This window comes from Streptopelia decaocto (genome assembly GCF_964273445.1).
Source record: "Streptopelia decaocto genome assembly, chromosome: 3".
Classification (NCBI taxonomy): domain Eukaryota; kingdom Metazoa; phylum Chordata; class Aves; order Columbiformes; family Columbidae; genus Streptopelia; species Streptopelia decaocto.
The window spans coordinates 93,362,593-93,388,239 of NC_138656.1; the positions used below are offsets into that span (position 1 = coordinate 93,362,593).

Here is a 25,647-nt window from a genome sequence, read left to right on the forward strand (position 1 = left end):
GTTTTCTTTTCTTTTTTTTTTTTTTCCTCCTTTAAACATGACAGTCTTTATTCCTTCTACCATAGGGCAGTTCAGAAGAAAGCAATGCTCAGGTATGGCACTGCTTCTTTGCAGAACATAGTGTCTTTACACTATTGACACACTAACCATGACAAAACTATCTGATACACAATGCCCTACTGACCAAACAGCCAGCAAGAAGGCAAGTCAGGCCAAATCAGATGCATTTAGTAAGCAGGCAGCAGCCTTACAGTAGCAAGTGTGTTATAATCTGAAAGCTCTCTACAACAAAAAATGTACTATTGTTTTCAAGCAATGCAGTGCATCTACATATACATAATGCCAACGAGCACATATAGCAGTCCATATCCTTTCTGCAGTTGTCAAAATAATTTCCAAATTTGGCAACAAATAAAGCAGCAGTCTAACAGAGGAAGTGCTGTGCTGCACTGTACAATCTGTTTTTATTATGCCATGTAGTTACAACAATCAGATACTATACAGGATAAACTACAAGAGGTGCAGTAGCTCAAAGTAAGAAAATAATTATAGATGCTCTAATACAGTATTTTAAACACCTTCCCATAATGACAGGGTTTTTTTCATATTACCATCACAGAAGCACAAGATTAACAGACACAGCATGAAATGATGGTGAACCCTGCCACTAATAACTGCCAATGACACTTCAATAGAAAACCCATGAATTACTATAAGAAACCTTTTTACTCAAAATGAGATATAAAAGAGTGGTGGGCTTTTGAACACATTTACAATAATATATCTGAAATGATTTTCTGTTTAGGAGGGGAACATCTATATAATTGCTACTCAAACATTGCTGTTACCAAAGCAGTACTGACCTTCTTTAAGAGCAGTGTTTAGTAGCAAAGCTCAAGCGGAGAGCTCAGCTCAGCTCTTGCTACAAAAATGGCTGCTGACAGAAATTAAGCTGTCTTCAGCAATGTGATGAAAAAAGAATACCTACAGTTTTGCAAGAGTACCATGCAGCGATTCAGAATACTAAAAACATTGCAAAGCAACTAACTGTCAAAGCAACTATACATGCAACAGCCACAGCCATCTTCAAAACCACCTAATTAGCTATTAGAGAAAATTCAAGAGGAATTTTATTGAAAGTTTTATTTCTCAAGCATGAGTCTATGATCAAATATAAGTTCTATCCAAATTTTGCACCAAAAAGTCATTGCAAGAATACAAACAAAGTGGTTTTGCATAAATGTCCTACCGTGGCAAAATCTAAGATTAAAGATTTTGTTTTACAATTTTTAAAATACTTAGAGGGGTTATCCCAGTAAAGTACATGGGATCAAAATTTTGCTTTACCTGTTTCAAGAAACCACTGTTCAATTCTTTGCATAATTTGTACAGTGCAAAGTTTAAAAATTATTTCTAGCATTACTAGATTAACTATCGCATGAAGTATACAATCTGTGGGGACTGACAATGAAAGATACACTTCGTGCTAGAAGGCTGACTGCTAGAAATAATTGCTACCAAAAAAAAAAATGAAATCTTCCCTTACACAATGCCACAAGTGCATTAATTCTGAATCGTTTATTTTGCATTTAAAACACTTCAAACACCAGGAAAAGTAGCCAAAGGTATAGGTAAAAACACAGTTAAGTTTTTCATGATCACATATTTCAAAAAATAACTCTAACTACTCGGAGGAGGAATGAATGTGTCGTCCCCCTGGAACAGAGCTGTGTCCTTCACTTGAACACTAAAGGCCAGTGGCTCAGCATCACTGACAGCAAAATTGCACATACTAAGCATACTCCATCATGCAACAAATCAGAAGTGTTTTCCCACTGTGTAGTTAATCAGAAGCAACAGAATATGAAAAGTTTCACGTATGGAGAACCAGTGAGAAGAGGTACGCACATGAAGAGGCAAAGGAGCAAATGACAAAGGAGGAACTCCCAGCTGGGTTCAGTTTGGGCAGTTGTGAAACTTCTCCCACCCACCGGCTTGTGGAGCATCAAGGCATGTACTAAGACTGCTACAGTGCACAGCACAGCAAGATAGAGGAGCGTGAGGGCAGTGAGATCTGACCATCAAGAAAAGCAAAAGCTACACATAGCACTCTCCTCCATTTCTTAAAGTACATCTCTCTCATACTTTTGAGACTGATTTGCTTCAATCAGCCCCCTGCTGCAACAACAGGTACTCATAGAAGTAACCAACCAACCCAAATCTTTCATTATTAAGCGATCCATCACTAAAAGAATCCTGTTAAAGAGAAAAAACATGTCAGTTAAATGTCTTCCAGAATTTCTCCCACATGTTTAACATAAAATCTCCTCATGCTCTCAACATAATTTTATTTTTGTCTGAGACTTCCAGCTTATAAAACCCAGTTCTTCACTTGTTAAATTAGCTTAATTAAGTTAGGTATGTCATAATATTGCTTCAAACCCAAATAAATATTGGTATGAAATAAACAAGTTGTAGGATCTGATATGGCAGATTTTTATTTTGTCCCCATTTACTACTTTGTCATTACATCTCTAGCAGCTTCAAATGACTGTCCAAAATTAAAAGTAGCCAGAATGACCACTTATTAAGGGAAGAAACTGAGATCTCAAACAAGAATACCATTTCAAACTAATATTAGAGAGGAAGGAAAACTAATATCTGGACAAGAGATACTGTACATCTGTAAGGTTTCTCATTGTTTAATTTTCTGTGAAAGAGGTAAAAAATACTTCAGTTACTGTTACATTATTTTCTTGTTGAGCAGAGCAAAACAGTTTAGGGGAGATATCCAACTGCATCAGCACGTCTCTACCACCTTATCAAAAATGTACCTCAAGCAGAGGTGACCACAAATCGTATGTATCACTAGAAATCCTGGGTGTTTCTTAGCTGATATACAGGTTAAGGATACTCTGCCTTTGACTGCTTTCTAAATTAAGCCTGCTTTAAACACCAGGTATGTGCAAGCTTTTAGTTATCCAACTACATATTTGGATTTTCATTACATATCATAGAATGGTTTGGGTTGGAAGGGACCTTGAAGATCATCTAGTTCCAACCCGTCTGCCAAGAGCAGGGACACCTTTCACTAGAGTAGGCTGCTCAAAGCCCCATCCAACATGGCCTTGAACACTTCCAGGGATGGGACATCTACTATTTATCTGAGCAGCCTGTTCAAGTGCCCCACCACCCTCATGGTGAGGAATTTGTTCCTTGTATCTAATCTAAATGTACCCTCTTTCAGTTTAAAGCCATTACCCCTTGTAGTATCACTACATGCCCTTGTAAAAAGTCCTTCTCTAGCTTTCTTTAGCCCCCCTTAAGGTACTGGAAGGCTGCTATAAGGTCTCCTCCGAGCCTTATCTTCTTCAGTCTGAACAACCCCAGCTTTCTCAGCATGTCTTCATAGAAACAGTGCTCCTTCTCCTCAGGGCTGCTCTCAACACACTCTCCCAGCCTGTATTTGTGCTTGGGATTGCCCTGACCCATGTGCAGGACCTTGCACTTGGCCTTGTTGAACTTCATATGGTGGGCACATGCCCACCGCTCATGCCTGTCAAAGTCCCTCTGGATGGCATCCCCTCTCTGCAGTGTGCCACCATACTGCACAGCTTGGTGTTATCAGCAAACTTTCTGAGAGTGCACTTGATCCCAATGTCCATGTCACCAATAAAGATGTCAAACAGCACCGGTCCCAGTGCTGAGCCCTGAGGAACATCACTTGTCACTGGTCTTCACTTGGACATCGAGGTGCTGATCGCAACTTTTTGAGTGAGATTATCCAGCTCTCACACCAATGCGCTTTCTAATCTGGTTCACATTGCTTCAAATCCGATCCTCTAGGGCCATCTTCAAGAATTAAGTTAACTGACAAAACATTTTTGACAGGAAAAGCAATTTGATTTATGAGCATATGAACTGCAATATAGCCATAAAAATGTGTTCAGAACTGTAAAAGAAAATTTCAGTGTCCTTGGACGGAATACAGTTTGCTGAGCTTTGACCTTTGAGCATAATCAAATTTTATCTTTCTTGTTCCCCCATCTTCCATCAAACAGGACACTGTCAAAGACCTGCCTAACAGCAACATGTAGACAACAGGTTTATTTGAAACATCAATATTGCTGTAAAGGAGACCCAGGTATGCTGACAAAGCTGTACACCAGATATATCAACCCATACGTATCCATAAGCCACCTCTTCCCTTATTTATATCCCCTATTTATTTTTTATTATTTTAATCCCTCATTTAAAATTAAAGATCTAGCTTTGAGTAGCACCAAAACCAAAGTCCTGCCACAGATCCAAGAAGAAACGTAAATCTGAGCATTTCATTCATTCTTAACCAGCTCGTCTATATTATTTTTGTATTCCCCTCAGCCTTCAGACACCAACTGACCCAAACATTATCACCCTGCTAATGAAATCTCAATAGTAATGACCAAATAGTAATAACCACACCATAAAATTCACCTATAATCTGAAGGTATATACTGCTCCCCTCAGTGACACAGCAGATCTCTTACTACTTCCCATCACAATATTTGAACGAAGGGCAGAAAGTTTGAGATTCTTTATTAAACCTTCACTGTCCAAAAGAATTACATTAACAAGCCAAAATTGTACCTCATATCAGTGAGCAAGGAAAAAAGTAAATTTCAAATAAAAGATTTACTTATAAAACAAAGAAATGAAGAAAAAGTACAGAGAAACCTTTTCTTCATCAAATAAGATCAAATTATATCATAAAAAGAAAATTAACTCAGCAGTTATCTTTTGAACAGAGTAACCTCTCCCCAAAAAAAATAACATTCTTCACCCTCACTTTACAGCTAGAAGAGGCACAAAGTGCTGCACTACAGGTTGCATTCTGTCACGAAAAATTTTTATTTTGTGAAATCTTTCAAATGTATTTTGTAAAGTACACTGTTTTCCTTTGCTGGACGGTCCCATCAATGTACACTCTTGAATCTCACAAGAATTAAGCATAATCAAAGATTATACATAATTAATCTCTCCATCACTGCATATATCTCCAGAAATTGTAAGCTCACTACCAAGAATAATTTCCCTGAAGAACAAAAAAGACAAGGATGGATTATTTTTCCATCACTACTGCTATGCTCTTCAACTCTTTTCTAACCTCAGGCTCCTCAAGAATCATTTCAAATATTTTCAACTCTAACACAGTATAAATGTTAAGCTGTGCTAACAGGTTACATTGTCAGTTACCCCAGATCAAATAATCTAATTTGTAACACCTTTTGAATGTCAGTGTCTCTCTGATAACGATTCATTTGGAAAATCATGTTAAAATTAGTTTTTCTTCAGAATCAGATGCTTAATGGCTAAGCCTCATGAAGTTTTCAATAGAAAAATACTATCCATCACATAGCTATATTGACACCACTCAAGTAGATGTCAGAAGTGGTCTATATTTTTCATGTTTTGCTGCTATATAATGAACACTCATATCCCAATTTAGTGGACTTTGTCATTGCTACTTCACAATGTTACCTGTCAAAAATATTCCCTCGCCATAGAAAAAAAAAAATTTCTGACATAATATGCCAGAATAATATAATAAAACAATGGAGGTTTATTTTTTCCTACAAATAATTTATCTCCCCATAGTAAGTAAAACAGACAGTTGTGGTTTTTTTTTATTATAAAAACTTCACTGAAATAACAGATAAAAAAATTCTTACAACACATGTGGGCTTAACTCTTTGCATAACTTGAGTAATATTTACTCTATAAGGAAGAGCTAAGCCTTGTAAAAAGAGGAGACAATAATTACAGACTTTTTAGAGCTTTTGTTTTCTTAGAAACACCTTACCACTATGCTGAATTACTTCGGTTTACTATACTGAATAAGATCTAGCCAGCATGGTTTGTAGTTAGGTGCTGTTTCAGCTGCTTGAAATTCACTTGGGTTTGCAAATGTAAAATGCACATAAAAACTGAATAACAGGCAATGACAGCTGAAAAAATCTACGTGTCCAGAACTCCATATTTATATGTATGATCTTTAAAGCTGACTACAGAATATAAAACTAGAACTACTTAGTAAAGCAAAAAGAAAGCTGAGTAGCAGTTTCACTATGGGCTACAGATGAAGTGTAGAGATCAAAGTTAAATTATTCCAAGAAATACAAAATGCAAGTTTTCAAGATCCCCCTTACAGTGTGTCCTGAACTTTAACAGAGTCATTTATTAAGCAAAACAAGCCATGAATTAGTGGTGGTAAAAAGATCCCATGTGTTTACCCTCCTTACATTTAATCCTACAATATTTCCATGGTTTAGCAAAGTTAACATCCATTTTTATAAAAGCAAAGGTATACAAATTACATAATGGATTAACAGACATATAAAAGGCAACACCACAACTACAATTTGTATGGTACAGCTGTTGTCATTCCATGTTCCTGTCTTCCCTTCCTTGCTTTTATGTTTCATTCTGCAGGCTACTCTACTAACTCAATCTACACTGCACAAAGTGCTCTTCTTCCAGTGGCTCATGCCTACAAGTCTCCATTGTGCAGATCATCTAGAAAGCACACTTGCAATCACATGAGGGATGACTCTTCTAAAGCCTGATAGATATTAATTACTTGCATTCCAGTAGCAAGCAAGAAGCATGGACACATTGCCTCAGAAAGAGCATCTCATCCAACAGGATCTGGAAATACCACTAGGCCTGGGTACCACCAATGACCACATTTTCTCCTGCACTTCCTACAGTGGGCACTATACACAAGAGTTAAACCTAGGAACTGATGATGCTGAGCTTGAGAGACGGGAGGAGGAGCCCGGAGTAGGTCGGACCAATAGCAAGAAAAACAGCAGAGTCTAAATTAGTGTTTGTTCCTCAGGTTTTTATGGGGCAAAAAGGCATCAGCAGCTCAAGAAGTGAGGAGAGGGACAAGCACCGCCAAGAAGGGGCGAGACCTGGCAAACGCGGAGCAGAGAAAGCGGTGCAATAAAGGCAGCAGCAGCGCGGCTCCGGGCAGGGAGCCTGCGGCAGGGTCCCGCACGGGCGCCGGGGCGGGAGGGGACAGTAGGGGCCGCCGCAGGCATCGAGGCCGGGTCCAGAGCGCCATGTCAGATGGCAGGGCGAGGAGCCCGGGAGCGTGCCGGGCCGGGGTCCGCAGGGCGCAGCCTGCGCAACGTCAGCGCCGCGGGGCCGGGCCCGGGCGGAGCGGGGCAGCCGGGGCTCGGCCGGGGAGCGTCCTCCAACAGCCCGCGGGCCGCCTCTACAAAACGGGCGGCGGCGGCGGCGCCTCCGCGCCCAGCCCGTGCCGGCGGCGCGCGACGGAAGCAGGCCGCGTCCCACCCGGGCCGAGCCGCTGCGCCGAGTCCTGCCGCCAGGCCCAGCCAGGCCTGGGCCCCGTCGCCACGGCAGGCCCGGCCCGGCCCCGCTGCCCACCGCGCCCCAGGGGAAGCAGAGCGAGGCCACGCAACGACCCTCTCCGTCCCCTCCCACCCCGCTCTTCCTCATTTCCCTGCCAAGGGCCGGCGGCTGTAACTCACCCTGCTCCGCCGCCCAGCGCTGCCCCGGAGCCGCGGAGGAAGGACGCGGCGGCCGCGCCGAAGGGAGAGAGGGCGGCGCGCGCAACCGCGCGGCCCGCGGGAACTGGGGTGCGCGTGGGCTCCCCCTCCCCCGGCCCAACTGGTTCCGCGCGGCCCAGCCCGGCTCGGCTCGCGGTGCCGGCCGCGTGCCCGCTGCCCTCCAGGCGCGCCCCCGCGGCGTCAGGCGAGCGGCGCCGGGCCCGGCGCTCACGTGACAGCGCTGGTACGGGGCGGGGGGGTTAGGGGGCCGCGTGCGCCGCTGCGCAGGCGCTGGGCCGGGGCGGCCGGGATCCGGCACCCAGGGCGGGGGGCGCTGGGGTCGGTCGGGCTGTGTCGGGGTGCGGAGGGTCGTGCGGGGTGTTTCTTGCCGCCTGCGGCCTCTTCCTGGCGAGATCTGCCGCGTCGTGACATAACTGTGCTTACGGCCCCTGCTGCGCCAAGCCCCGCAAAGGCCCTGTCAGCGGAGCCGGCCTCTTCGGCTCACCTGCGGAAAGTCTTCGGCACCCTCGCTGGTGTTGGGAGCCGAAATGGCGGGAGGCGCCTGCTGGTGGCCCCCCGGCTGCAGCGGCGCGGGCTAGGCCGTGCGCCCGGCCGGCCTGGCTTGCGGGTGGGTGGAGGGCGGCCTGGTGGGCCTGCAGGCTTTCCCGTAACAGCGGGGCACAGGCAGCTGCCGCAGCTGGGGATGGCCGACCCCGCACTCCTCCGGCGGGTGCCTGTGTAACTCTTTTTTTTTTTTTTTTTGTCAGCAAATAGCAGCTGCCACCCTCTTCTGTGCAGCCCGTCTTATGCAACCGTGTTGTCGATCCTTCCTGTGCGCCTGCGGCCTTGGGCAGGTTCCTTCAACTCCCCACGTGCCAGGTTTGTCGGTTACTGCAGGTCGAACAGGAGCAGTCACGGGGAGATGTGTCTCGTGCTGCCTTTCAGCACGTGTGTCACTTCTCCTTGGCTTTCCCTTTTTCTGGTGACAACTCCATGTGTGCTGTAGGTACCTGTGGCACATGTTCGTGCAAATTCCCACGAAAGGGTCTTTATGGTGTGATTTAGCAAACCATCAGAACGTGAAGTAATTTAGTCTCTATGTCATGTCTTCTAAGAAAAGAGCTCTCTTTCTAGTTTGCATTATAGCATTAGTTAAATGCAAGAAATATTATTTTTTCAGCTTGATGGCTAGTATTAGGTGCAGTACTGGGGTTTCATCACATATGTCAAGTTTCAAATTGAATACAACCTCAAAAGAGAAACAGATTTTGAACAATCAAATCCTAACAATCAGATCATCTGAATGATTCTATATTAACACTACCTTTACATATTCCTCATGTTCTTTAATGGAATGCGAACATTTTATTGTGTCAGGACAAAAAGAATAACAAGAAGGTGAAGTTAAAATGGTTTGGTTTTCGTTTTGTTCCCTTCTCTGGTTCTGTTTGGAGTCTTTGAGATGCATGTTCTTCAGGGCCTCATGTGGTGCCATAAAGGCAGAAATACCTTAAATATTTTTCTTGCTGCCATCACAGTAGGAAAGAAGGCTTTAATTTGAAGGCATAGTAGCACAGTGACATTTTCAACCACTACACAGGGTAGTTGCAACAAGACAGTAACACCTTTGTAGCACAGTACAGTTTTTACCCCACCTGAACTTTGTACTTAAATTATCTTTATGCGAATCACCACGTGTTTTTTTCCAGTTTTCTTCCTGTGCTTTCCCAGTTTCAGAAATTCTCCTTTCCAAAGCAAGCATCTCTAAAAAAATATTGCCGCCTTATGATGGCACAGAACTAAGCTACTGGGCTGATTGCACTCATTTCTTCAAAGGCTTTTTAGGCACAATTTTTCAACAAGGCACTAAACCTCTAATATATTCTCAACATTATGCTAAGAAATGAAATTACTGCCTGGAGTGAGATTCAGTTAAAAACATTTGCATCGCACAAATTTGCTGGCATTCAACCCTTCTGCTCTCATTACTTTTGACACAAGCACCAAACAAAGCACTGCTAGTAATCTGATCATTATTCATTGCCCTGTTCAGTTCTTTCTTTACACTTTCAAAAGTCACATAACTCCCGTGACCTATAATGGAGTGTGTGTACTTTTCTTTTGCTATGACCCATGCTGCACCAGTCACTTCATAGTCACAATTGCTGGCCACATATATAGCGAACTTGCCCACCTATAGCACCTATGTTGTGGATTTATTTAACATTAAAAAAAACAACCAACCAAACAAAAACACCACAAAGGACAACTTAATAGGTATTACAGGGATCTTTATACACAATGGCAGGTCAGCTATACACAATTACAACTCCACCATCTGCTATCGTTCCTAGCAATGTGTTTATCATATGCCTTTACGCATGAGCTACTTGGTAACAGTCCAGATCTTGCAAGTTGTTTCCATTGGAAAGCAACCTATTTATTTTCAGGAAATGGTCTGCTAGTGCCCTGAACATGAGAGAAGGCAGCAGCAGCAGAAGGCAGTTTCTTTGCTTATAATTCAAAGTCTCTTTTCAGCCACAAGTGTTTCCCAGAGTTTCCCAAATGATTTTCCTGACAACCGTCCCCTGCCCTTCCGTGTCTTTTTCTAAGTGGTATTTTTCAAAATATGCTATACACAGATATCTTACTGGTCTTAAACATGGCTTGCTGATGAGTGTTAATTACTAGTTCTCCAGTTGTCAAAACGTAGAAAGGAGCTAGATTGTTTCATATGCCTAACTAGGTAAATCAGTTATGGGGTAGGGTAGAAGACTAACAAGTTTTCTCCAGTGCCCCAGGGTAGTATTTGCCACTGTCAAAAGATGAGATATGTTATAGCAGTAGCCCAATAACTATTCAAGCATACTCTCACAGGGACATTTTTTTTTGGCTGGGTATGTGTATTTGAATTTTCTCAAGATATTTGATTGAAATGATTTTAATACCCAAGTGTTACACTTATTTTTAAATATGTAACTTCTTAGAATGTCATGCAAAGCCCAATTAGACCTTCAAAATAAATTATCTACTACAGAAACGGTTGTATTTCTCTGCTAAATTTACAACACTGAACAAGCTTATTTTTTCTACTAAGTATCTGTTTTTTGAAAAGTCATAAATATTACATTTACACCTCTTAATAATTAGATAACTGTCTTTCAAACTACATTTGCCATGATTTTTCACAGGAGGAGCAGCAGTCTGCCTGTTCACAATATCCAGGATTTGCTGATACCAATGGTTCAGGAAGCTCCATAGTTGGCTTATTTGAAGCCTATTGAGTATAAATTAGCATAAACCAGTATCCTTAGTAAAAATTCGAACTGCTGGTTCTTCACATATTTTCTATTTCTTGTTGTAGGAAGAGTTCTTTTACTGTTTCTTTTTCAAATGCAGGACGATAATAGCCAAAAATCTCCTGATTCTTTTTAGTCTTTTTATTAAGAATGCCTGATTTTGACACTATTTTTCCTTTCATTACTCACCTTTCCTTGCTTAATTAATACAGTAACTGTAACGTGTTCCGCTTTACCCACTTTCCACCGAGTTTAAGATCCCCCATAAAGAGTCATTGGCAGCTGCCAGTCATTGGATCAAACAACAGCTGTATGTCAGACTCTAGAAAGCAGCAGAAAACCATTCGGTTCCACAGGTGAAAGGAACTGTGGATTTTAAAATTAACAATACAGCTTTGGTGAACAAAGGCAAAGTTCTATGACTAAGGGTAGATTTTAGTAGAGAGATGAAATATACAGAAGCTACAAGCTATGTTTTTTAAGAATTACCCAGTGGAATGCATAGATTCAAGACTGAAAAAATATGTTTCATCCCAGAAGACAAGATACAGTTGCAGTTATTTACAGACAGTTCTATGACCCTGGAAAAGAAAAATCCTTGAAGGGAATTTTGGACCAGTAGAAGAAAACAAACAATTATATCTTGCATAAACCAGGCTTTTGAGACTTATCTCTCACACAGGTTTGGGCAGTTGCCTATGGAACTGCTGCTGGAGTTACTAATCCTCTAAACAGCTGAGATTTCACTCCACTACCTGTTCACCTTAATTTTAATGTTCTGTGGAGACAAGCATTTGGTAGTAACTGTTAGTAAAAAATAATAATTTTGTTTTGAATAAATGCTCGTTTGATAATTTATCAGTGTTTTATTCTGTATATTTGTAAGGAGAGATCATCAATTATTATTTTAAGAAAAGTTTATTCATGTAAATAACTCTCTACATATATACAAATAGCTTTATTCATCTACATTGTAGTGAGTACATGATATATCTTCTATTAAAAATCTATATAAGCTTTCTGTAAGTCTGGTTTCTGACTTGTGAGATTTTCTTCCTGCTTTTCCACTAAGGTTGAATGTTATATTTCCTTTGCACACATGTTCTCTGTTCATCTTTTACGCTCTCTACATCTCTGTTCCAGTTCTATAGCCAGTTGTCTTAAGCGTTTTTCCTGCCAACAAGTGTGATATTGCATCAAGTAGCAGGGGCACAGCCATGGCGCTAGAAATAGAGACTGGCAATGTGCCTTTTTTTCTGGAATTGCTGGATTGTGGGGCTGTTCTGTTGAATTTCAGAGCACAGAACCAAGAGACCTTAGGGTGACCACTGTACAGAAATAAGCAAATTGTTTCTTAATCCCAGGATTCTAAATAAAGAATAATGTAAATAAAGACTAAGAAAAAATGCAATAAAATAAATTAGTTTGTGAAGGAAGGATATATGATGTATCACTCGGGAAAGCAAAATCAAATGAAAGACCTTCAAAGGTTCAAAGCTTGAATTTGATATTGCTAACAGTCCTCCAGGCTGTTGGAGAAGAAATCTTATTTGCTTTAGCTTAAATTCCTCAATCTTGGACAAAAGTAACAAGGACTATGTATACCATGCTGATCTTCCCCAGTCATCACAGTTCTTGATCATATTCTGTGTTTTATGAAAATGCAATTAAATAATTTTATCCATATAGATGTAATATATTATTATATATTATGTGGCTTTATGTATGGTAATATATTATTTATTATATATTTAATATAATTATATATATATATATATATATACATACACAAAAGTGCAGTTCCCAAATCAATTGTTTGGAAATTCCACTCAAACTCTCTCCAGCCTTCCATTATTATCTGTTGTTGTCTCCTGCTTTTTCTGCCTTAAAATTGTTCTACTAAATCTCCTTCTCCAGTTTAACTAATAATTTATAGTGTGGCATAATGACCTCTGGAAAATCCATTCTTCATTTTATTCCACGTATTTTTTTCCTTTCAGAATTTGTAATTATCATCCCAGGCCCAAAGCTGCCCTACTCTTTTTTTTCCCCATTCTTAGGTATAAATACTGAAGTTGCTAATCTCCAGCTATACAGTACTATATTTGCAGTCTGTGTGAGTGGGAACCTACATAGCTGTGCATGATAAACTTTATATGATGTGGAGTGCTCATATGGGTGCAGCGCTCCTCAGGGAGAGAGGCTAGGCGTGCAGGGAGACAGCTGCAGCTGCTTCGTTCAATCCCAGCCTTAGCTACAATAGATACAAAAAACTGTGCCCCTGGGTGCCTGCCGCTGCCTTTGGCACCGTACCCCAATTAGAATAGAATGGAATTGAATGGAATCTAATAATTTCAGTTGGAAGGGACCTCCACTAATCATCTAGTCCAACAGCTTGACCAATTCAGGGCTGACCAAAGATTAAAGTATGTTATTAAGTGCATTGTCCAAATGCCTCTTAAACAGTCTTGGGGCATTGACCACCTCTCTAGGAAGCCTGTTCTGGTGTTTGACCACCCACTTGGTAAAGAAATGCTTCCTAATGTGCAGTCTAAACCTTCCCCAGCACAGCTTTGAACTATTCCTACATGTCCTATCACTGGATACCATGAGGAAGAGATCAGCACCACAGCAGAGAAGGATGGAGTTTAGGAGCAATTAGACCAACTAGACCAAATGGAATGCATGCAAGGGTACTGTTGGAGCTGGCCAAAGCTGTCACAAGACTGCTCTCATCTTTGAAAGGTCTTGGTGACTGGCGAGGTTTCTGATGACTGAAGTAAGGAAAACTTCATGCACACCTTCAAGGCAAGAAAGAGATTCCAGGGAAATACAGACCCATCGGCCTCACTTCCTTTCCCAGGAAGGTTATGGAGCAAATCCTCTTGGAAGCCATTTCTAAGCACATGAAAAAGAAACGATTGTGTACAGGTCACATTGGATTTACTGAGGTCAAACTACTCTGACCAATCTGATAGCATATGATGATTGCTTCAATGGATGGAGAGCAACAAATGCCATTTCAGTTGTTCGTCCTGCGTAAGGGATGTAATAGCCCATGCATGGGTGATACAGGCTGGGGGTCAACTGGCAAGAAAGCAGCCTTGCAGAAGGGACCTGGTGGACAAATTGAATGGAAAGATTGCATCAGAAAGAGACCAGGCAGCAGGTCAAGGGAAGCGATTACAGACCACAACTGGAGTACCGTGTCAGATTTTAAGCTGCCTGGTACAAGAGAAATATTGACAAATTGGAGGGAACCCTGGTGGAGGGTTGAGATAATTAGAGGCTTGGAGCATATGGCATGCTGAGATATCTGTTTCTTAAGAGGAGGCTGAGAACGGAACTTTACTGCTGTCTCAGCTACCTAGCAGGAGGATGTAGAGAGGAAGAGATAGTCTCTCTAGGAGGTCACAGTGAAAAAATGGGAGAAAGAGGCCAACTGCATCCAGGAAAACTAGCTACCAAGGTAAGAGTATTCACTGGGAGGGCAGTCACACCCTAGAACAGAGGTCTGGAAAGGACCAAGTTATCTCCATCCTTGGAGATATTAAGAACTTGACTGGACAGGCTCCTGAATAACATGATCTAGTTGTGAAGTTAGCCTTGCTTTTGGCATGGGGTTGGACTAGATCACTTCCTAATGTTTTGACCGATCTAAATTACTCTGTATCTCTAAATTGGACTATTAGGGGATTTCTTTCCAAAACATCCTATTGCTTCAACTCAAAAATATATTGTGATTCTCTCTAATTTCCTTCCTGGACTTGACTCAGAACCTCCAAATTTTCTCCTTCCAAAGGGAAAGGGCTTGCTATTTAATAGAACTTACTGAGATCCAAGTTTCAAAGTAGCATAAATACTTGGTGGTGCTGGAAGACAATTGAGACAGGAATGTAAACATGAAGTGCCATTAGATAGTACTTCTTAATTGTTTCCAGTGAAGAAAACTAGATACCAATTAAGGAAGCCCAGAAGAGAGTTTTGAGGACAAGTAGACAAATGAAATAGGAATGACCAATAATTTCTGAGCAGGGAAAATAGGAACAAAATAAGGAAGTCAAGAACTTGGGAGGTCAGGACCCTCAAGGTACAAAACAAACCTTACACAGCAAAGAGCTGAGATCAGACATGCAAATGAAGCTTGAGAATGGGAGTAGTAAAAATAAGTCAGGTTTGCAATTAAACACAAATGTAGGGAAGTTTGCATGCTCTCCATCAGAAGAACAGCCTCCTGAACATGACACAATGACTGGATATTATAAAATTGTCTGACTGGTTAGATTAAAATGGGAAATGGCCACCAAGTGTCTGTCTAGTAAAAAAGCCTCCCTATTAGCCAAATTAATCCCAACTGGATAATGACATGGTGCAGAGACAGTCCATGTGGGGAGACCTGAGATAGTGCATCAAGGCTATGTAGTTCCTGCCAGGTACGCATCTTCCATAGCATCCTACATGGAACTCCCTGTTTGAAAGAAAGGAGAAGCAAGGATCCTGCCATACGAGATGGTGGAGAGCAGGATAGCTTGTCCCTGGGATAGGGGTGTGTGTGTGTTACTGTGGAAAACCTTCTATATGAAACCTAAAGGAACTATTGTACTTGCAGTGTAGGAGAACCCCTTCATGATGGTTTCTCAGATCTGCTATGCCACCGTTGTCTTTATGTGCTTTTGTTAGGATGAAGTGAAATTTCATTTTGTAGAGTTGAATTGAAATGTTAAAGGCAAGTCTAGGTTTTGCATACCCTACCTTGTGACACACAGATTTACTTGAGAATTGAAGAAAGCAAACTAAGGAGTGTGTAACCTCCCACTAGTATCAGCTGATGAAGTGTGTGACAGCACTGAAGTTGCACTGTCCTGTTCAGATCAGTATCATAACCATGTCTTAAATTATTTCTCCTTGTAATTTAAGCCTCTGTCTTGTTGTAATTTAAGTTTCAGTCTTCTTCAGAACAAACATCTGTGAAACTCACATGTATGAATTTATATGAAGGATAAGGATCTGCTACTGCTGTTACTACACCAATAAAGTGTAATTAAGACTCCAGCCCACCAGAAAATACTCTTTCCATATACTTACTTAGGTTTTATTACACTGACACAGGTTAAATGTAGTGTTGAGACTGAATGTCTTCTACTATTTAAGTATTTCTATATTGAACATTCCCATGTATCTAAACATTGTGGTATCTGGTTTTCTTCAGCTACACTTCGAAAAGGTTCTCATTTGAATCCGAAATTGAAGGAGGCAACTTGATCTTCTGGCACTGGCCTTATCTTTTCTTGTCAGACCACTATTTAACCACTATTACTTCACAAAGATGTTTTCCACCGATAAGTTAACTTGTGTTGTTATAGAGATAATTAATTATCAATGCATTGAGGACAGAACCCATTAGAACAATATGTATCAAAATTAACAGTATTAATGCAGGTGATCAAGAGGAAAATAATGCCAACATTGCAAACTGAATTTGCTGTCCCGTGCGGCCTTTACAGACTATGCCCTCACCTTTAGAGAGCTTTTCATCTAACCTATTTTAGACCTCTCTCTCAGCATATCACTTGCCTGAGAGGTGCAAAATCTGTTCTACTGTCAGGGAAGCCTCTACTCACATGTTGTAAAATTCTATTTGTTTAGATGAGTCCCTCCCAGCTATTAGAAACACCCACTAAATTTCAGCCTGATTTTAAGATTTGCATTCGACTTGCGAATTATAGCTATTCTTTCTATTGCAGCGAAGATCAGCTCAGCAGGGATCACACAATATGTACAAAAAGATAACATTGTTCCAAATAGATTATGATCATCTCCAGCTTGTACATCACCTGCGTACTTACAGAAAATGCTTGCAAAATATAGCAAATTCCCAACAAATCTGCAGTATTGTTTTGAATACTACCTCTCAGTAACTATTTAAATTGTTGCATGTATTAAAAAAAAAAATTGAAAAACATTGTTATTAATACTGCACAGTCAAGCACTCAGAAGCTTAAACATGATACAGCTCAGGCCATCTAGGAAGCCTTAGTCTGGCACTCTCAAAAACAAATACCTAATTAAACTATTTTTCCCTTGTCTCACTTGTAAGGATGAACAATGGTCACAAGAATGACCAATGCTTTACTACTTTTCTTATGGACTGAGTCTAACCTAGAATTTGTACTCTACAGAGTTACATGTTTTCTTACTGTTTCTTCTGCAATAATACATATGGGTCTGATTACTTCAGAAATTACTGCTTATCTCCACAGCTGCCCTCCATATGTGAACACATTTTTATGCATGAAGAACTGAAGACCAGGGATATTAACAATCAGAAATATTAACTGGCTTTGAGTATTCAGTCTGAAATACTTCAGGATTGTTCAGAAATATGTAGTACTACATAATTTTGTGTAAATACAGTATTTACAGACTTCACTTGGAAGTGAATGCTCAGCACTTCTGAGAATCAGATTTAAGAGTATCATATTTAACTTTATACCTGATTTTGGATATCAAGTAAAAGAATATCTTGACTATTTTTCTCAGCAATATTTAAGGACTACATGACAGAACAGTATAGAGAACCCATCAAGTTTTCTGCTGCGATAATTGCAAGATCATGCTCTCCCTCTCCTCCTGTTTCCCATGAATATTTAGATTCCTTAGCATGTAGCAGAAGTTTACAAATACTACCACAAGCCATATTTACCTAAGCCATTAGGGTAACATTAAAGCCTGTCTTCCATGCCAGGCTTTGGCCTTAAGTGAAGATATAGTAATTCCATTTAAACTTTTCTTTCCATTTATTTGCAAAATCATAAAAGTTATATAGAACTTTATATAACTTGCTTTATATACTTCCATCTGCTATCTTATCAATTACAATCAACATCTTAGTCCCTGAAACCTACCAGAGTTGCTACACAAGAGCAATCTTCTGTTCCTTAGAGATTCATGTCTAAATGTGGAAACGGTTCTAAGACTGACTTGATCTTTGCTTTAAACAGACACACTTATTGTGCAAAAGTTTTTCCTCTTTAGAAATCCCAGTGTTCTGGACTAAAGTGAAGTCCAGTCTCAAGTTTAAAGAGTTCAAAGGACCAAGCTCCCATCAATAACATGTTAGAACTCTTAACGTAAACACAGCCCTCCTTACCCATGTGAATCCTGTGGAGACAGAGCAAAAATCTGATGTATATAGCACACTTGCACTAATAATTTTATATTGGTAGTTGTTATGCAGATTCCTCCTCATTCCATGAGTGACCAGTTAGTATTTTTAACTCAGTTTGGATACTAATCTGTGTTACACCAGTATTTATGTCAGCCTGCCGAACTGCTGAGTTACAGAATTTTTGTAGGTTTTGTCTTTACGATTGTTCCTGAAGTCTAGTCCATCTTGACAACAGAAACATCTACGACTTCGGATGTCTTTCCAAAAGAATAGGCCTTGTTTCCTCACTCAAATGAAGCTGTATTCCTTTGATCAAAATACCCTTTAAACTAAGTTTAACTTCCAAAAGAAAAGCTCAACTAGTTAAGAGTTTATTTTACTACTTTACAAAGCTAAATTATGTTCAGTGTCAGGCAGTTTTAAATCATACAGAATTTCAAAGTTTATAATGAGACTAGGCCGTTACAAGAACAATTCATCAGAAGTCTCATTGGAGTTTCCCGTGTACACAGCATTCCACCTCACCAGTTAGAAAACCAAGATAGGTATAAGCATAGCTTAATTTTAAGCAGACATAGGCCTAAGCTTACGATCACCAGTAAGAACAGCACCTCAGCTGGCTACTAAAAGCATATTCCAGTCCTAATCAGGAAATTTGGTCACCACTCTGGAAACCCAAACACAGGTCCTAGCTCACATGATTTTGGGATATCTTCTGCTTGGACTTAACTTCGGTTTTGACAATGAAGCACTGTATCATACTGTTTGGTAATTAAAATCTAATGCTACTGATACAAGTGTCCCCCAAGCTCTGCAGTAAATGCAGAATAGCATACATATATGTAAAGACAGTTTCAAGAACACTAAGCAAGTGGCCTCTTTTAGTGCTGGGAAAGGGACATGACAAGTAAGCTACATAAAGAAATACTGTACTTTCTATTAATAATTTTTGTCCACATTTATTTATGAGTAAAACAAACAGCAAACATTACAGCAAAGGGGACATTCAGGCCTAGATTAAAAAAAAACCAAACAGATGCCTGGATAGATTCTGGATTTAGGCACCTCAAGACTGCTGACAAAGTACACAAAACTAAGTGAAAGTCATGAGCATCTCAGCAAACTTCGTAAGTGCATTTCAGTATTTATTTAGATGTTTAAGCTCTTGCACTAGATTTTACAAGCTGGTGAACACTGGCAAAATTATTTCTCCCACAGAACTATAACCACACATTCCCAAGACAGTATAAATATATGGTTGAACTAACATTAATACACATCACCATTTTATCAATTACATAGTAAAACAAATTATCAAGTATTCAAATATTAAGTTACGCAGCTTGAAAGGCATACAAAATATTACAGAGGTCTGCCCAAGTCATAGCAGAAACTCAAGGAGGAAAAACAAAAGAAAAAAAAATATCACACTTTCAACAAAGCAATAGTTGGTAAACAACTCTCAATAGGTACAGTAAAAGAAACTACAAGATTTTTCAGAAATTTTCTGATTAAGAATTTTTAGCTACAATAACAAAGCATTTCTACATTTTAAAAAAATATTTACTAAAGTAAAGGGCATATTCTATACTTCCTGCACAAGACAAAGGCAACATTTTACTAGAAATATTAAATAGCCCCTCCCAACCTTTTCAGGCCCTCTGTTAAGTTGCACATGAAGTGCCAACATTAATTTTACTGTAAGGCTTTTTGTCTGGAGACATTAAAGATTTGTGTGCTTCTGTACAATTTAAAAGATTTCTACATGAATAACCAGAGACTAATGATTTGTAAAATGCAGAGGTTCGGATAACAGAAAGGTACAGACGCTGGGGTAAAAAGTTGCTGTAATTCATAGTATTAAAAAGACAGACTGTGCAAATCCTGATAATTCTAGTGCGATTGTGGGAGACAAAACATACAGTGAGCAGGCAAGGCTACCTTAGAGGCCATATTCTTCAATATTGAAATGACTGTAGAAAAAAGATAACAAGGTCCAGATAAGCTGGTAGTTCTCACGTCATCAGAAATATGCTCATTTATAAGGAAAAACAAGTAGCTGATATGCTGGGTATTTTGGCACCTAATCTCTCTACAGATTGATTTATTTCAGTACCCCAATTTTTAGCAGTTCAAACTAGGTGGGTAAGACTCAATGGCATGATTAAAGGATATCCAAACTGGTAATTAACAAACAAGGAGACAGCTCAGAAACAGGGTACAGCAAAAACATTTACTGAGTCTCCAAACGGATATTTATCTAAACACAGAAGTTGCATTTCTACTAAGCCTTTAGCCTATTCAATACTCCTAAGGAAGCTCCATTTACTACTAAAAATAAAATATCAGACTGATGTCTCTGGCATGCAGTCTGCTTAATTCTAGTTTCCATCCTTTATTCCCAAAGAAGTACTATAGGCTATTGAGCTTTACTGAATACAACAATTATTTCGGTGACCATTGGAGTCTTTAAAGCGCAGACGCATCTTGGGGCGGTATTTCTCCAAGTACAGAAGTTGCTTGCTGTTAAAAGCTCCACGCCGCTTCCTAGATGGAGGAAAAAATATTTTAAACAGAACATTAATCTATTGTCTAGTGAAACAGTATCACCAACCAGAGCAAAATATTTTTAGGTCACTTAAATAAAACACCATTAAGTCAAGACTGTAACCAAAGTAAGGATAATTGAAAGTGCCAGGAAAGAGGGTGGTAGCTTCCTTTCACAAATACTTCATTGGACTGCATGCTCAAAGGAGTACAGAGCATTTTAGACTATGTTTTAGCCTCTGAAATACACAAGTCAAAGATCTTAATTCAGATCTTCAAAAGGAAGCTATGGAGCACATGCAAGATGGTCTTCTTAAGACAGCTGAAGTTATTCAGACTCTTAATGTAATTCTGAAGAATACTACAATATTAAGAAAGTACATAAACATTCTAACTTCCCATAATAAGAAGCTGAACAGAAACTGAGTTTTCTTGTTTTTCTCAAAACTAGAAGTGTGTGAAGGAACGGTACATTTTTGCTGAGTGTTTGGAATATGTGCCAGGCTTCCTATTCCTCACTTCATATATACTAGCATGTTAAGATGTACAAGCTGAATTTAATTCTTTAAACGTTCGGCAGTTATGCAAGAAGTATTTTGGTATTGTTTATATGAGCTGCAGCTTCTTTTTAATGTAGTTGAAACCTGCAAAATTGAGGCCTTGAGACTAAAATTGTTCTCCTCCAACTTATATTTACTAAAAAAATTCAAGGAAATATTTTTCTTTGGTAGACTACCAGAAAAGACTAGGAGAACTGTTTAGCACACTTTGATTAATACAGAAGAAAGGATCCACAAATGTGAACAATTGCTAGCTCTAGGTAGTTGACAGAACCTAAATTGCAAATATATTCTGCCTCTCACATGTACAAATAATAAAGACAACTCTGTAGATCTAACAGAAAGTTAGGGTATTTTTTTGTTTTTTTTACACTTGCTCAAGTATCTTACTGATTCTGCTTTCCACATGAACAGAAAATACCCATCCCAAAGGCCAAGACCTACAATACTGACTATACACAATACGTGTTACAAAGTTCAGAGGTACTAAATATGTTACAAAAACAAACAAACAAACAAACAGTAAAAGACAAGAACATCATTTAGAATTGCCTTTAGTGCCAAAGGATATATCAATGTGTTAAGTCTTTGAAACAGCTAGATGTTAGCTTCATACTTACTGTCTTATGAACTGCACTGCATCTTCATACTTCATTCCACATTCTATCAGTGCAAGTGCAACTAAGACTGGAGCTCTGGTTAAAAAAAAAAAAAAGTATTGTTTACTTTAACCAGTTCCCTTTTCTGTCCTTCTGTGTATCTGGTGTTTCTGGCCTGGAGAAGCAAAAAACTGAGCCATTATACCATCTGTTTTCAAGCTACCCATCTGCAACACTGTTCTTCGTAAGCAAGGGCTTTTAATTAATTCTGGTCAACATTACCTTTTTTCATCTGACTTTAGGTACAGGAGAGAACAGAAGGTATAAAATGCAAATTATCTTTACCCATTTGTTTCAAAGCCAATTGATTATGGGAAGGAGTTGCATATGGGTTTCCATTCCCACAAGCAAGCATCTTTAGAAGCAGTCAGAACCCCAAAGCATTAATCAGAAGAGCAGTCAGCTCAATAAGAACTGAGAAGTCCTAGAACTGGTGTCACAAGTTTTATGAACAGACGCAAGCCACAGACTGCTGCACACCCCCAATCCTTTTCAAGGATTTAAAAAAAAAAAAAAAAAACACAAACCCTTACGTAGTAAAAAGCTAGGATCTTCTTTTCAATTAGTTAACTGCACAACTTTGAGGAAAAACAACAGATATCATTGTAAGCAGCTGAAGACGACTTGTTTTGGTAGCATTCAGCATTACAGTCAACTTTGTTATGTGTGAAGCCATAATGCAAACAGTGGATAAGCCAAGCTTACAGACAGCAAGACCAGAAAGCTCCATTTTATATTGGATGTGCTGAAACCCATGCCTAGAATATGGTAACTGCTTTTTGAACAGATCTAGTTACCAGGTAGTCTAGAACAACAGCAGCAAAAACATTATGTTCTCACAACTGCTGGAACTGCATTTAAGACAGTGGCAGCAGACAGAGGGAACAGGGCTAAGAGAAGAACATTTAGCATTTTCTATAAAAATTCTGACACTCACTGTTGGAAATGAGACAGAAACAGAGCTTTGGGACTTCAGAGAACACTAAATAGGTGGTGGATCAAAGTTCGTCTTGATATGACAGAATGACCTACTTATTTGAGGCTAATAGTTACAATACGCTTTGTACAAGGAGACTGGAAATATTGCTGCAATGTCGATGAAGAGAAAGTTTACAGGAGTGTCACTAAAAACGAAACCCATTAGAAGAAAAGATGACATAGCAGGACAAAAAAATTATCAATATGCTTGGCATAAGAATATACTTGTTTACTTCATTCAGTAGTTTTTGTCTGAGATCTGCCTGCATCATTTGTTGACTAAAAGGCTTTTAAAGTCTAATATTTACAGACAACAGTTCCCTACCATCTGAACTACTTTTAAGCATGAGGTCATTCCAATACCAGATAAGTGGCTATTTTACATTTGACTCAAATAAACTTTTGTACTAGATTTTAACAAGTCTGACCAAGGATGGCAATTCAACTCTACCCACCTTCCAAGACCAGCAACACAGTGTACAGCAATACAACAACCAGGTTCTTCACGAAATTTAACTTTAAGGAGGTTTAGCCAATCATCAACAATCTGGTTGGATGGTGGAGCACCGTCATCAAAGGGCCAATCCTAGAATATAGTGTGACATACATGAATAAATACATAAAGATAGGACTCTTCATGATTGTATGCTACGTGCATACACAAAAATGGAGGTGACACAATGGCCAAGAGCTGACAACTAAGGGAACCACTCAAGCTTACAGTTTTCTAATAGTATACCATAGTAAAATTAGGAACATATTCCTTTCAATCTGTTTCCATTAAGCGAATTATTTTGCTCCAAACAAGATTTTTTTCCTGACCAAGAGAGGATGTCTGTACAGCTTTTGCTTCCATCAGCTACTGGAATACACTTCTGGACCTAATAAGGTGGTATAAAAACTTTTTTTTTGGTGGGGGGGCAGAGGTGGTGCATCAGTTTAAAACTCTGCTTCTGCACTACTTACCAAAACCTGAATGCCTTCTTTTTCCACCGGAGCAGTGTCATAAGTAGCTTCACACACTCTCACCACTGTGGTAACACCATATTTCTTAAGTTCCTAGGGGGTGAAAAAACCACCTGTTTTAAGAGTAAACTGACTTCACTTAAATCTAATTTTCTCAATAGGTTAGCTTATTAACTCATTCAAAAATTTTCAGTAAGTAAACTTACACAAATGCTTGCCACCTTGTGAAAAACACAGCAAGATGAAATAACTGAAAACCTGTGTGCTAATGCCAGATACCTTTAAGCTCTTCTGCAAACATGTCTGAAGATTAAGTTTTGTTACACTGGATCAGGCTTCTTTTTCTTTTAAAATTAGATCCACCTAAATATTAATGAAATAAATAGGCCCCCTCTAAAACATCCTTCCTTTAATGAAACAGGAAGTTTCCTGGTTTGCAAAGCTACATGCTTCACCAAAAGCATTCTGAGGGAAGTTTAGATCTTCCCCTTCTCTCTGTCTGCTTAAAGCAACAGGATTATAAGACTTCTTACTGTTAAGAGTTACGAGCACAAGACAAATTATTCCAGTTCCCGAGTTACCATAACTAGAGAATAACAAACTTTCAATTTTGCTATTATCCTCCATTAAGAAATAAGAAGGGGGCAATTACTCTTCGTTATCCCTGCAACAACTCATCATTCACACTGTAACCGTCACAGTAGTGACTGAAGCATAGCCTAAGAATATTTTATCTAGTTGTGAGAGTATAAAGACAAACAAATGTTATCTCACTATGTTTCTTGTACATTATCCACACTGAATGCACAACTGAGGCATAATACCCCTAGAATCTTGCTAATGAAGGACTGCATTACAAACTCAAGACCTTAACAGGAGGCAACTTTGGAGGAACCTATTGTTAGCATACATGCCTACATTTTTAACTGGGCACTTTATAGCTCAAACATGCTAGATGCAAGGTTTAGATGATAAGTTTTGATACTAGCAATATATGCCAAGCGACCTGGCTTTAATCAGTAAACAATTTCAGCATGTACCAAAACACTTAAAATGGCTTCAGCAGCTCTGGATGCAGAGCCTACAGCCACAGATTTCACTCACATAGACACTGACACTCAGAGGATTCTATGAAACAACACTAGAATCATGATCTGCTATTACTGAAGGGAGATATCTTTGTATTGTTCTACACATAACTCTGCCAGATAATTCCTGTTCTCAGACCTAAACAATGTACTTCATGTACAATGTACTAGACACTATCATTATTTCAGTCCTTCACTTTCAAAAGTATGTTTTCGTGAAGGCCAAAGTATATCTGAATAGATTTATCTGTAGGTCTTCGAAGCATGTCATCAGTATTTGAAAAAAGTCAATTTATGAACAGTCTCAGTACCTCTTGATATGGCTTCCACAGATGTTATCAACTAGTAAAGAAGGAAACTGCTAATATAGCATGCTGTTCAGGCATTAAAAAATAACATCAGTAAAAATTCTGTCCCAGACTTACCTCTATAAATTTATTTAAGGTTGCATTGGTTGGGTTGTGTGTGATTAGGAATCTCATGTTCTTGTAGGTGATTTCCACAGGAGCTGGGCGGTTCATTCGGGCCATATTGATTTAGTTAAACATGCAACAAGATTATGAAAGGATTAAAAAAAATCTAATACAGAAGTGATGGAGAGAAACTGAAGTCTACTTCACTATACTCCACGTGAAATTCTCAGTGCTTGCAAGTATGAAGTTGGGAGCAATGGGAAATGAAATGAACCTCCTAACAAGAAGCAGCAATTCTTCAATCCAGTAATACTGAGGCAAAAGAAAGGCAGTGCACTGAGGTTTACCCCATCCAGGTCTGAATTCTGTTGTTAAATGCTCTGCCAATTTCAATTCAATACTTCTTATCCTGG

At 39.5% G+C, this 25,647-nt stretch overlaps 2 protein-coding genes across 3 annotated transcripts in view; both read right to left on the reverse strand.

Moving 5' to 3' along the window:
- Positions 1–7,768, reverse strand: part of PHF3 (PHD finger protein 3) — a 52,363-nt gene extending 44,595 nt beyond the window's left edge. The window contains exon 1 of one of the 2 annotated variants that reach the window (XM_082047251.1): positions 7,539–7,768. The gene's annotated coding sequence lies outside the window, so the exon portion shown is untranslated. The remainder of the gene's footprint in view (positions 1–7,538) is intronic. The other variant, XM_082047248.1, reaches the window with a different exon arrangement.
- An 11,198-nt stretch (positions 7,769–18,966) lies between these two features.
- PTP4A1 (protein tyrosine phosphatase 4A1) lies at positions 18,967–25,386 on the reverse strand. Its single transcript, XM_082048059.1, has 5 exons — positions 25,247–25,386; positions 23,734–23,826; positions 23,223–23,353; positions 21,751–21,825; positions 18,967–20,570 (listed from the first exon to the last, which is right to left on the reverse strand). The coding sequence occupies exons 1-5, from the start codon at positions 25,349–25,351 to the stop codon at positions 20,453–20,455; spliced, it is 522 nt and encodes a 173-aa protein (XP_081904185.1). The 5' UTR covers positions 25,352–25,386; the 3' UTR covers positions 18,967–20,452.
- Positions 25,387–25,647: the final 261 nt, after the last annotated feature.

Bases quoted from the DNA above. Each gene is read 5' to 3' on its own strand.
- PTP4A1 (XM_082048059.1), bottom strand. From the start codon at position 25,351: ATGGCCCGAATGAACCGCCCAGCTCCTGTGGAAATCACCTACAAGAAC. The intron at 23,827-25,246 runs GTAAGTCTGGGA...TTCACCCCCTAG, and splicing joins CCTTAAATAAATTTATAGAG to GAACTTAAGAAATATGGTGT. The intron at 23,354-23,733 runs GTAAGTAGTGCA...ACTATATTCTAG, and splicing joins AAGAAGGCATTCAGGTTTTG to GATTGGCCCTTTGATGACGG.